We start from the raw sequence: 11,942 nt of genomic DNA, 5'->3' as shown, positions 1-11,942 counted from the left end.
AGAAAACAAACATCAGTCCAAAGTTCAATATCTATAGTTCCTACCTTCCCTTTGGACGCTTGAAAATCATTCGCCACAAATGTCATCTCTTGTTTATAAACCCCATGAGCATATAAATTTGGTGGCAAAAACGAAAAAATAAAAAGTAAAAAGAATTAAAAAAAGGAAAAAATTAGAATAAAATGAGAAACCCTTCTGCAGAACCAGAGTTCCCAATCTGAAGGGATGTACCAAAAGTTCAATCTGTTCTTAACAGCAAAGCAACCAATGAAACCAAATCTCATGATGAAGCTCATTGTTGCTAAAAGGAAAACTAGGAAGCTCAACTTTGATGGCAACATAAACACATAAGCCACAAATTACTAGCATTTGATAGTAAGGAGATACCATCTAACAATGCTCAAGAGGAAAAGCAAAAGACCTTTACAGTTTGCACATGTGCGTATAATCTCATGTGGAAATTTGAATCCATAGATAACTGACAGTAAATCTCAAAACATTTTCAGAAGCAATGTTTTAAGTAAATGAGCATAGTTTCGCAACGACTGGTTCAACAGCCAAGAAAAGGGAAGAACAGAGAGACATTGAACAATCGGAAAACATTTAAAGCCAATCAGAAGCTGATAGCATTGTCTTCTATACATTAACTCTCAAGTTACATCCAATTCCATGGTCATACATCATGAAAGTTCTCTCCTTCAACGTGCCTGAAACTCCACAACTGCAACAACCAATGCTCATGTATCAGCACAGATGGTAATATTTTCGCAACCATCTAAACAGCAAGTCATTACAACAACTTCAAAATCCCATTAATTTAGAACAACAACCTCTCCTGAATCATCAGGACTCACAATATCAATCAAACCACCATTCCACACATCAAGAATAGATTTTGTTATTGTTCTTTTTATTATAATTATTTCAAGGAACATGATTACTATCAGAGTGATGGGTTGCTCTACTAGTCGGAAAATAACTCAATCAATAACATATGAAGATTTCCAAAAAAATAATGCTTGCTCACACAGAATTCTAAACAAAGCCATATTTGCAATTGAAAGAAAAACAAAATAAAAATAGAACTTACTGCGACGGGTTCGTTTCTTGAATAGAACAGGGTAATTGCAATGGGGGCACTCAATCTTATCCCCGGGCCTCAATGGGACTTCCTCCCCACAACCTGCAACACATTCAGATCACAAAATCAAAAGGGTGGTTTTCTTCTTTTTTGTTTTCTTAGTTATAGGGAGATTTTCAAGAGAAACAAAGAAAGGGAGAAGGGGAAGCGAGTACCTCCGCAGTCATACAAGAGGTCCCTTTTCTGTTGTGGTGGCTGAGGACGAGGATTCGGTGGCGCCGACGACATGGTTGACGGCCTTCTTCTCTTACAAGGGTTTCTTCTTTTCCGCAGGGTTTAAGGGTTCCTGTGGGTTTTTGTCTACTTAATTTCTTAGACACATAAGAAACGATTGGGCTTCACAAGGGGAGGCCCTACTCAGTTATCACTACTGCTCCTCAAGTATGTTATACTTCTATTTTTTTATAACAAAATAACATCAAGAGAACCTTTACCACAAATTGGCACAAACGACAGCTAGGAATGAGCAAACGGGGGTGGGGGGGCGGGGTACCCGCGGGTTTTCCCTGCATTTGTCAAGCGGGAGCGGGGGCGGGGGCGGGGGCACTTATTTCCCCCGCGGGGGTGCGGTTCCCATTACCCATGCGGGGTCCCCGTTTATCTTTTTTTTTTTTTTTTTTTAATTGAGAACTATTATTTTTCAACCAACATATGGGGCATTTTTATAATTTTCTTATTCTAAAAAAAAAAAAACAGAAAACTTATACGGGTATTTATCTTTCCCATCCAGAATACACCTTCAAAGCGATTCGGGAGGATCCGACTGTTGGATGATCGTATAATTTTGTGAGGATGATTCTAAGGGTGATCCGGGACTATCCAACTGTTGGATCTTTGTATAATTTTGAGAGGATGATCCTAAGGGCGATCCGTGAGGATCTGACCGTTGGATCATAGTATAATTGTGAAAAGACGATCCTCTAGGCGATCCTTGAGGATCCAACCGTTGGATCGTCGTATAATTTTGTGAGGATGATTCTAAGGGCGATCCGGGACGATCCAACCGTTGGATCTTCATATAGTTTTGAGAGGATGATCCTAAGGGCGATCCGTGAGGATCTGACCGTTGGATCATCGTATAAATTGGTAAAGATGATCCTCTAGGCGATCCTTGAGGATCAGACCGTTGGATTATCGTATAATTGTGATTTGTGATTTTGGCTGTTAGAGAAGATGCAGCCGGATTTTTGCCAAAAAAAAAAAAAGAAGAGAGAAGACGTAGCGGGATTTATAGAAATAAGAGAGAAGACGCAGCGGGATTTATAGAAATAAGAGAGAAGACGCAGCGGGATTTTATTACTTTACATTTAATCTCCAGGTTGTGAAAATTGTTTTATAGAAATAAATATTTGTTTTAAACGTATTGCTTCCTCGTGACTAAACAAACAATTTCTTTCTTAAACACTGTCTCAAGCATTTGAAATACTCAATCGACCAAAACAATGATGAAAATAAAAAGAATAAAAAATTATTTTTTGTCAAAAAGAAAAGGAAAAAAAAAACTGAAAAGATAGAAAATAGAAAAAAAAAGACCAATGCGGGGGCGGGGGCGGCGGTGGGGAACCCATTACCTGCTGGGGCGGGGCGGGGAATCCCCCATCTGATAATATCCCCAGACGGGGAACGGGGGAGCGGGGGGCGCAGGGGCGGGGGAATTCCCCGTTTGCTCATTCCTAACGGCAGCCAAGTGATCAAAATAAATAGCACCAGCAGGTGAGAAAAGAAAAGAGCTGGATTGACACCTACTTCTGATTATCGGCGATAAATTTATTCTGAAAATATGACTGAGTAACCAACTTTGCTTTTCTGAAATAAGGATATTTTTTTTATTAAGAATTTAATTCTACCTAAAAAATTACCATTTAAATTTAAATAATACACTTATTTTTGTTCTTTCTAGAAATTAAAGTACTTCATACAACTTGTACACAAATTATCATGTTGTTTTCATACCCTGAAGAAGAAAAAAGCTGTGGAGCACTAGGGTTTTTAAGAAAAAAATTCTCTTCTTTCCATCCGGCAGCATGTCCTCAGGGCGTTGTCGTTGGACGAGCATGTTGGATCCTAGGAGCAGTAGCGGTATCCATGATCCTAGGGGTTTTGAGTGGGAGCGCTGCAATCCAAGGAAGGTGAGTGGGTTGATCGCGGTAGCAGGTCGAAGGTTTTTTTCAGTCTCTGTTGGTAGGGTTGGCAGATGGAGATGGTGGCGTTGGATCTGACTGATGCTAGGTTGGGACTGGTTCGATAGGTTGGCTAGGTATGGATCCAGGCTGTCCTATGGATTGATTTGGGGTATCGGGCATGGATTCCGGATCTCAACCTGTGCATCCTCCGTTTGTTTAGTGGCGGTGGGCTGGTAGTGGCGATGCTGGGGTCGAGTGATCTCAGGATTGGGGGCTCGAGTTGGCGTGCCAATGGGGTTGTGTGGATGGAGGCGTTTAGACAACGGTGGAGGCATGGCAAAGGTGGCGGTAAGAAGGTGGTTGACTAGCAAGGACGTGGTTGGGTTGAGATTGTTGGCTGGCGTGTTCTCCCTACTGCACTGGATTAGGATTGGGTTGGTGGTTGGGATTGTTGGCTGGCTTGCTCTCCCCGTTTGAGGGGAGGGGGAAGAATGGTGGCGACAGTCTAGTAGGAGTATTTCTAGGTTTTATTTTTTTCTAAGTTGTTTCGTTTTGACAGGTGTTAGCAGTTGGGTCTAATGCACATGAAGTTGAGGCAGATGTAATCATCGTTCTAGCCTTCTAGAGGGTCATTCCCGTCTGGTTTTGGGTTGGAGGCGATGGCATAAAGGAGCAATGGTGGTTAGTGGATAAGCATCTCAAGGTTGATTTGGTGTCATCAATGATTGATTGGGATTGAATGGAATTCATAGGGATGCAGTCGATGGGACCGATTTGATCTATACGCAGGTGTAGGAAGGTATTCATTTGGTATTTCTAGACCCAGTTTTGGAGTATTTGAGATAGTACAAGCGAGGGAAGGTAACAGTCAAAGAGATGACAATGAAGAGACAAAGGTGTTGGCATGGTGTCGAGAGTAGAGTGGTGGCAATGCTGGGTTTACTACAGTGCCAGGTCTAAGTGTCTAGCAATCCAATTTGGTTGGGTTAGAGTCACAAATAGTGTAGGCTAGGTCGATCAAAGGACTAGTCGGATGGACTCTAGGTGGCGAGTTAGTGTTGGCAGAAGTGAGATTATATGGTTCATTGGTTAGTTCATTGGTCTTCTTAGCTGGACAAGGGGTGAGATGTCAAGGACATACTGTTCCTGGGCATGGGTTATTAAGTGAATTATGTTTAGTTGACTCTGCCATATAACGACGTTGTGCAAGTTTTTTTAGTTTAAGTCTGAGTCAGCCTTTGCGCTTTGTTTAGAATCGGGGCCTTCTGGGTTCCAACATGTGTCAATATGGGCTTTCAGTCTGAAGTCTAGTGTGGGCAAAATTTGGTTCTATCACATTCATATGGACTGTTTTTTTTTTTTTTTTTTTTTATTTGTCAATCACACAGTGTCCTCAAAAGCTTCCTAGGCCCAGAGACTAATCCGTGCTCGGGGGATCTTGTCAGAACGCTTCCTCCTTCCTAGCCACCAAGAATATATTGGGATTTAACTCCAATAAGCATCGGCGAGATTCGAACTTGGGTATGGGGGTTCCACACCTGGAGGCTCTTACCAACTTGACCACCTGTGGTGGTTATGGACTGTTGATAGAATGACTTTTGCTCCCTACCAATATTCATTATGAATGAAGTTTCTCTTCTGATAAAATAAAAAAAACTTGTACATATTTAATTTTCATCGTACTAACACTAGATACCCCTTTCTTTCTTAGTATTTGTATTATTTAACCAGACATACCGAAGAAATTAAAAATTAACAAATTCATTGAATTAATTTGGGGCTCTGGAGTTAATTGTAATTTAGGGTTTTTCCATTCCTATTTAAAGGAAATGTCGAGTGAGACCAGATACAAGTCTTAATCACAAACTATGAGCAGGAACACTAGTATTGGCATTATTTAACAAAGGGTGGTTCTACTTGGACCTCCAAATTTACTATTTGGACCTCCTATACTTAGTACACATCTAATTTACTTTAATTTACTTTTTACAATACTTGAAAGGCTAAGTGGACCTCCTTATTTTTACCAAAACACCCTTAAACATGAGATACAATAATCTATTACTCTACTTTTTATCTCTATATTCAATTAACCATGAGAAAAAGAATGAATCAAAATCACATGATACTGTTCTCTTATGAGTAGATCTCTCCTTCAGCAAAATTAATCAGAGGGTTGGTTCTCGATCTTCATATGTTCCTGGAATTCCTTTGAATTTGCTAAAAGAAGGATTTCATGGGTTTTGGGTTGAAAGATCGAGCAATAACTATAACATAATATTCAATGAATATAGTTTAAGGAAATTTCAAATCAGATTGTTTTTAATTTACTTTTGTATTAAATGTGAGCCATGTATAGAAATTATTATTTTTACTTAATTGTTTTAGGTAAATTATAAAACTATATGACAATATAAGGAAATTTAAAAAAAAAAAATTTAATTTAATTGAAGGTTTTATTTGGGGAAGGTAAGAAGAGTATTATTATTTTTTTTTCATTTTTCTCACTTTGTCCTTATTTGTCTTTTCATATGACTTGACAAAATCTATTAATAATTGGAAAAAAAAATTGGAGGTCCAAATATCAAATTTGAAGGTTCAACCAGAACCACCCTTTAACAAAATAGAAGAAATTACAAAAGAAAAACTACATGAGAATTGATTTTCAGGGAGAGACTCTAATGACGACCACTATAATGAGGACTAATTGAGGACTTTTCGATTAATGGTTGTGAGACCCATTTTTCTATTACATTTAAGCACATTAACCGTTAGATGTTTAGATACTCATGAGCAGATCATTTCTACAAATTTTCAACCAAATTGAAAATCGTTACGGTATCGAACTAGATCAAATAAATAGACGAACTAAATCTGTCAAATTTAAACTGCTCATATTCATAAATGATAAATCACTATTGTAAATGCCTTAACGATTTTCAATGTGGTTAAAAATTTGCAGAAATGATCTACTCATAAATATCTAAATATCTAATGGTTGATTTGCCGAAATGTGATCGAACAATGGGTCTCACAAAAAAGTCATCAACTAGTCCTCATTATAGAGTCCTCATTAGAGCCTCTCCCTTGATTTTCATGTTGAACTTAATTTCAATTAGCGCTTTTGTCACAGACTCACAGATGATCGAGAAATATACAAATAGATCTTCATCAGAACAAATGAAAGCTCAAATAAGAAATACACGAACTCTAGAAAACTCGTTTAGTATATCTAAACGCTTTTGTGATGTTCTTAAAATCTAAACATCTAACTGTTGATTTGCCGAAATGTAATTGAATAATGAGTCTCACAAATAAGTCCCCAACTAGTCCTCATTAGAGCCTCTCCCTTTATTTCCGTGCTAAACTTGCAATTAGCACTTTTGTCACAGATGATCGAGAAATACACAAATAGAGATTTATCAGAACAAATGAAAGCTCAAATAAGAAATACACAAACTCTAGAAAAGTAGTTTATTGGATCCAAACACTCTTGTGATGTTTTTAATATTTTTTTAGTATGTGCATAGAGTAAACGGGAGGAAGTAAATTAAAAAAAGTAGATGCAGGTAAAAAAAGTGCAGGAATGTAAAGTGTAGAAAATAAAGTGCAGGATAATAAAGCAAGAAGATATATTGCAGAAATGTATAGAGCAGTAATATAAATTGCAAGTAAATATAGAGCATGGAATGTAAATTACGAGTAAAAGATATATGAATACCGATAAAGAAAGCATTAAGGTAAAGTATGTAAAGACTGATAATCATGTCGGAAAGTGTTGAGATAAAATGTGTAATCGCGTTGAGCGTTTAGTCGACGACCTCTAACAAAGATGCTAAAAGTCATTTTTATAGTGAAAGATAAAACTACTGAATAAATAAAATATACACTATTGGCTATAACGATTGAGACAATATTGATTACAAGAATTAAAAGTTGAGAATCAAAATCCTATAACATGCATTTGATTGCAATAACTGTTTATTTACGAATTAAAACTCATAACAGTGTATTCAAGCTGATTGTCCCAAATTCTAATCTTCACGATTTTTGCATGTCCTGAAATTTTTTTTAACGCCCGCATCTAATGACCTTTATGAACTTCATTAATAATTGAGCACGGTGCCCACTTCACTTGTTAAACGACCCGCCCGCATCATAAAAGGCCATTAGAACTGATTAACAATTAACTATGATGCCCACTTCACTTGTTAAACTGGCCACCTAAACAGCTATGAGCTGCGATTTACTTTGCTTTTGCAGTCATTTTGATTAGCCACAATGTTGACAATTCTGTGGCCTAACCAGTTGTGAACCGCGGTATAACCTAGTTTTGCTGCCCCCACTTGATTTGCTTCAGTGTAAACATTACTTACTACTCCGCGGCCCATAGACCGCAATATTCACTTAAACTGCCATTACACTTTGAGGGCCGGGGCTATTACTAACTTTGCGGTTAAGAGGAAACTTAGCGGCTAGGAAGACCACGGCGTTTGACTAAACTTGCTATATTTTGCCGCCACGTTAGCCTTAGTGCCGGCTTCACAGGCCGTGGCAATTTCCTTGCGGAACATTGAGCTTCCATGACCGATCGATGTCACTTGTCTGGGTCCGGCCCACCTGTCTGGCATACAGGGCTAACCAAATTTAGGTTCAAACACATGCTGATTAAAATAAAGTTATTGCATATATATAATATACGTAGCATCTATTATTGATCAAAAAGACAAGATCATAATAACATATATTAGTTAGAACACCTGATCGAACAATAACAAGTTTGTTACCATCATGGTATTTAAAAAATAAAAAGCTCGTCAGGGAAACAGTAAACAGGAATCTCTGTAAGCGTGAAAGCTTTTTATTTTATTATCTATAATATAATTATGTATATGGTATTCATATAAATATAAATATAAATATAAATATATATATATATATATATATATATTTATATATCCTCAGCACATTCCTGGCAAGTTGTCCCAACTGTTAGGAACTCTGTCATGGTCTGTTGATGAGGCAACAACAGGGAACATTGAAGCCATATGTTGCTGCATGTCAAACTCAAAACTAGCCTCGGTTATTCCAGAAGATTGGCCGCCATTGGAGAATTCCCCACTATCAGTACTGTACCAATCGGAGACCGGCTCGGTTGAAGGAATAAAACTGAACAGCTTCGACAAGTCTTCAGGCATGGAATTATTCATGTGGTCATGATGATCCTGGATTGACTTCATATCTGCAGATATGTATTAAAGGAAAAGTGAACGAGTTTTACTAGGGTCTCTCCTTTCAGAAATTAGGACAAACAATAACAGACATTTCTAGATCACTTACTTACCTGATAAAGAGTTATTTGTGGAACCTGTAGCTTGCAGCCAACGGCCATAACCATCCAAAACATGTTTGTCTTCAAAAGAACGTCCCCCTAGACCAATTGATGCTTTCCTTGGAGTTGCAACAGAAGCCAATGCCTCAGCTTCTCGTAACAACTCTTCCAACACATTACTGTAATGAGTCTCATTAGCGGCAGCCACCACATTTAGCTTGTTATCATTGGTTATCTGATCAGACTGTGACTGTGTTTGGGATACTCGGCTTGAAGGAAGCTCTGATGACTTCACCGAATAAAGTGACCTGGTACTGTCCCCAAAATCAAACGGGACGCTGGTGGAACGCGGCAATGGTGGCAACGAACCATTGAAATTACGTGTTGGCTGAAACTGAAAAGAGGACATGTCAGGCATGGACATGTTTCCTGCTGCAATATGCTGATTGTAAGATATGTCGGGCATGGAGCTGGCTCGTAAAATAGAGGTGCTTCGTTGTAGGCTTGGGGAAACCGGAGGGGAGATGGCACGGCTGTCGGGGTGCCTTTTGTACCGCAATGGGGCTCCGAGGATGGGAGTGGGGCAGTGGAATGTGAAGGAAGAGTCGGTGGGGTGATCAAATATTAGAGGAAGGGAATGACTGAGGGCGGATTTGGGAGAGGAGGGGGCAGAGTGATATGGGTCAGTAGGGGCTATGAGAGGGAGTTGATGAGTCTGCGATGATGATGAATTTTGAACTTGGAAGGAAAAATTTTGGCCTGTGGGTGGCATTCCGGTGCTTGTGCTGGACTGTGTTAGTCCTTTGGGAATGGTTAAAGTGGTTGGTTGTGACTGGGAATGAGATTGTTGTTGAGATTGTTTAATATCATGAGGATATAGAGGTAGGCCTTGACGTTGTCGCCTCTTCACCCTTGTGTTCCAATAATTCTTTATTTCATTATCTGTTCGTCCGGGTAGCTGAATCAAGAACAACAAAGATGAGATAGAGAAGAAACCACAAAGTTTTCATAAGAAATGGAAACTACCCACCATTTCTTTATTCTCTAGGGCAGAAAAAGCAACCAAAGCTAAAGTTTATGCTGGAAAAAAAAAAAAAAAAACGATGGCAGCATCGGCAGGCTAAAAATGAAAAAGAAATCAAACCTTGAAATAAAGAAAAACCAAATCTATTTATTACCTGAGAGGCCATGCGTGCCCATTTATTGCCGTATTTGGCATGAAGCTCAAGAATGAGCCTCTCTTCCTCTGGTGTGAAGGAACCTTTCTTCAAATTAGGGCGGAGATGATTGGCCCATCGGAGCCTGCAACTCTTGCCACAACGGTTGAGACCAGAGTTTCGCTGCACTGAATTCCAGTTCCCTTCGCCGTGTTGCCTCACGTAGTCCATCAATATTTGATCCTCCGTCGCCGTCCAGGGACCTTTCTTTAGGCCCTTATTGCCCTCCATTCCGCCGTTTGTCTCCAAAGGCCTTCCCTCGCCGCTGAGAACAGCACCACCGCCATTAATGCAGTTACCGCTGTGTGTCATGATGATGATACTGGATACTGGTGATAAAAATACCACGGAGACAATATCACCCACAGGCCAAACCAAATCTCAGCTTCTTCTCAGAACTGTATATACGTCGGCTCTGGTTATTTTTTTTGAATACATATTTCCATTATCTACCCTACATTAATAACCTATACTAGATTTCTACGGAAGTGAAAGAGACCCTTCTCTCCTCATCACTCTCTCCTTACTCTAAACCCTTGAATCTTTCTGGGATTATGGGGGTTTCAGAGTTCAAGAATGAAATGGGATCAGGGTCTCTGGAGGAAGGTAGAGAGGGTTTTGATCACAGAAGGATTTGGTTGTTTTACTGTTTTGGTTAGGTATATGAAGGGACGTTGACCTGAAGATGTTTTAAAGGAAAGGATAGCTATGGTTTATGAATTCGGAGCACCATCTTATTTTGTCCTCACATGTTTCAAAACACCCTATACTAGCTGTTGGTTTAGGGGATCTAAGTTAGCTCTGATTTTTCTGCATGTCCTTGGCGACTACAGCCTAGACTTTGCATGTGTTAGTTCATAGTGAGGTAAAATCGGAAAAGACAGGTGGATTTTTGGGTATTTTTGGAAAGTAGTCACAGTGGTAGTTAGAGGTTTGCCATTTCATTTTCGCACGAATTGAGAGCCTAATGTTTCCTCGTGTTGCAATCCTGGCTGTCCATTTCAGTTTCTGGCGAGGATCTATTTTCCTTTTCTCCTCTATTCCAAAGTCCAAACGCTACAGTATTTTTCTTCTCTCTCTGCAATTCGTTTGCAGCAGCAAAATGAACTCTCTTCAACTGTCCATCTAATTTTCATGACCAACATAGAAACATGAAAGAACTCAAAATTTAAAACCAAGTATTTTCTTCCTAATAAGTTCCTGCTCTTCAGTGAAACTCATCTATTCAGATAGGCAAGCAAACTGGAAAGTTTGAGGATTTATGCAGATGTAATCCTAATTAATATGCAAAGAAATCCCTAAAATAGGAACCAATTCACAGGAACGATCGAACAAGTTTTCCATGAAACTCACTATCCAGATAGGTTTATATAAACGGAAAATTCTAGTATATGTTGACGTATGCCATACATCAAGTGTTTTGAATGGACCTAGCTGCTCTGCTAGGGTTTCTCGTTGGCCTCTTGTCTTCGATAAAATTTCCAAAACTATGGCTATTGCCTCAATTTTTCTCTTCTCCAGCGCGTCATCTGTTGATCTGGGGCACACTGATGATCGTGTTTTTCTGCTTTTTCTCCTATTTTTCGGTTTCGGTGGAGGTTTGATGGATCCGTGTCTGGATCTGTCTTTGGGTCTTGATGTTCTGGGTGATGGAGGTACTGAAGATTTTCGCATCGATCCATGGAGGTGGAGGGGGTTTCTGTCCTCTGCTATTCACGTTGTCGGCGACGAAGCTATCAATCTTGGGAGGCGGCCAGGGTTTCTGTCTTCTGATGCTCGGGTTGGATGTTGGGTCGCCGGCAGGAGTGGGCGATGCAAGATTGATTGCAGGAGTGGGCAAGTCGGTGGAAATGGTTTCGACGGTGGTAGTCACGGGGATCTGGTAGCCTCCATTGCTGCACAATATGGACCTGGATTCAACTGGGTCCTTTGGGAAGAACTCCATGGTGATTTTTCTCCTATGCTAAACGGCGGCGAAGGGGAAGGCTGTGGCTGCAGCGATGGTGGTGATCGATCCTGCTAAGGGTGGCGGTTGTTTGGTCGCTAGGATTGCTAGGGTTTGTGTCTGGGTTCTAAGACTGTTGGGCCTGGAGTGGCCTTCTGCTTAGAATTGGGGTCTTTGGGCTTGC

General features: G+C 39.8%; 1 protein-coding gene and 1 long non-coding RNA gene across 2 annotated transcripts; both read right to left on the bottom strand.

The window, feature by feature from the left end:
• Positions 1-422: 422 nt before the first annotated feature.
• On the bottom strand, positions 423-1,470 carry LOC112167220. The gene is made up of 3 exons (XR_002923653.2): positions 1,297-1,470; positions 1,091-1,183; positions 423-721 (listed from the first exon to the last, which is right to left on the bottom strand). It is a non-coding gene; the product is annotated as an uncharacterized LOC112167220 (long non-coding RNA).
• Positions 1,471-8,103: 6,633 nt separating this feature from the next.
• Positions 8,104-10,526, bottom strand: LOC112203700 (transcription factor MYB101). The gene is made up of 3 exons (XM_024344625.2): positions 9,775-10,526; positions 8,609-9,554; positions 8,104-8,506 (listed from the first exon to the last, which is right to left on the bottom strand). Exons 1-3 carry the CDS (start codon positions 10,123-10,125, stop codon positions 8,226-8,228), a joined length of 1,578 nt encoding a protein of 525 aa, XP_024200393.1. The 5' UTR covers positions 10,126-10,526; the 3' UTR covers positions 8,104-8,225.
• Between the last annotated feature and the right edge of the window lie 1,416 nt (positions 10,527-11,942).

Source organism: Rosa chinensis, chromosome 5 (genome assembly GCF_002994745.2).
Source record: "Rosa chinensis cultivar Old Blush chromosome 5, RchiOBHm-V2, whole genome shotgun sequence".
In the NCBI taxonomy this organism is placed as follows: domain Eukaryota; kingdom Viridiplantae; phylum Streptophyta; class Magnoliopsida; order Rosales; family Rosaceae; genus Rosa; species Rosa chinensis.
The sequence above is the reverse complement of the archived record's forward strand: the minus strand, read 5'-3'. Positions and strand labels throughout refer to the sequence as shown.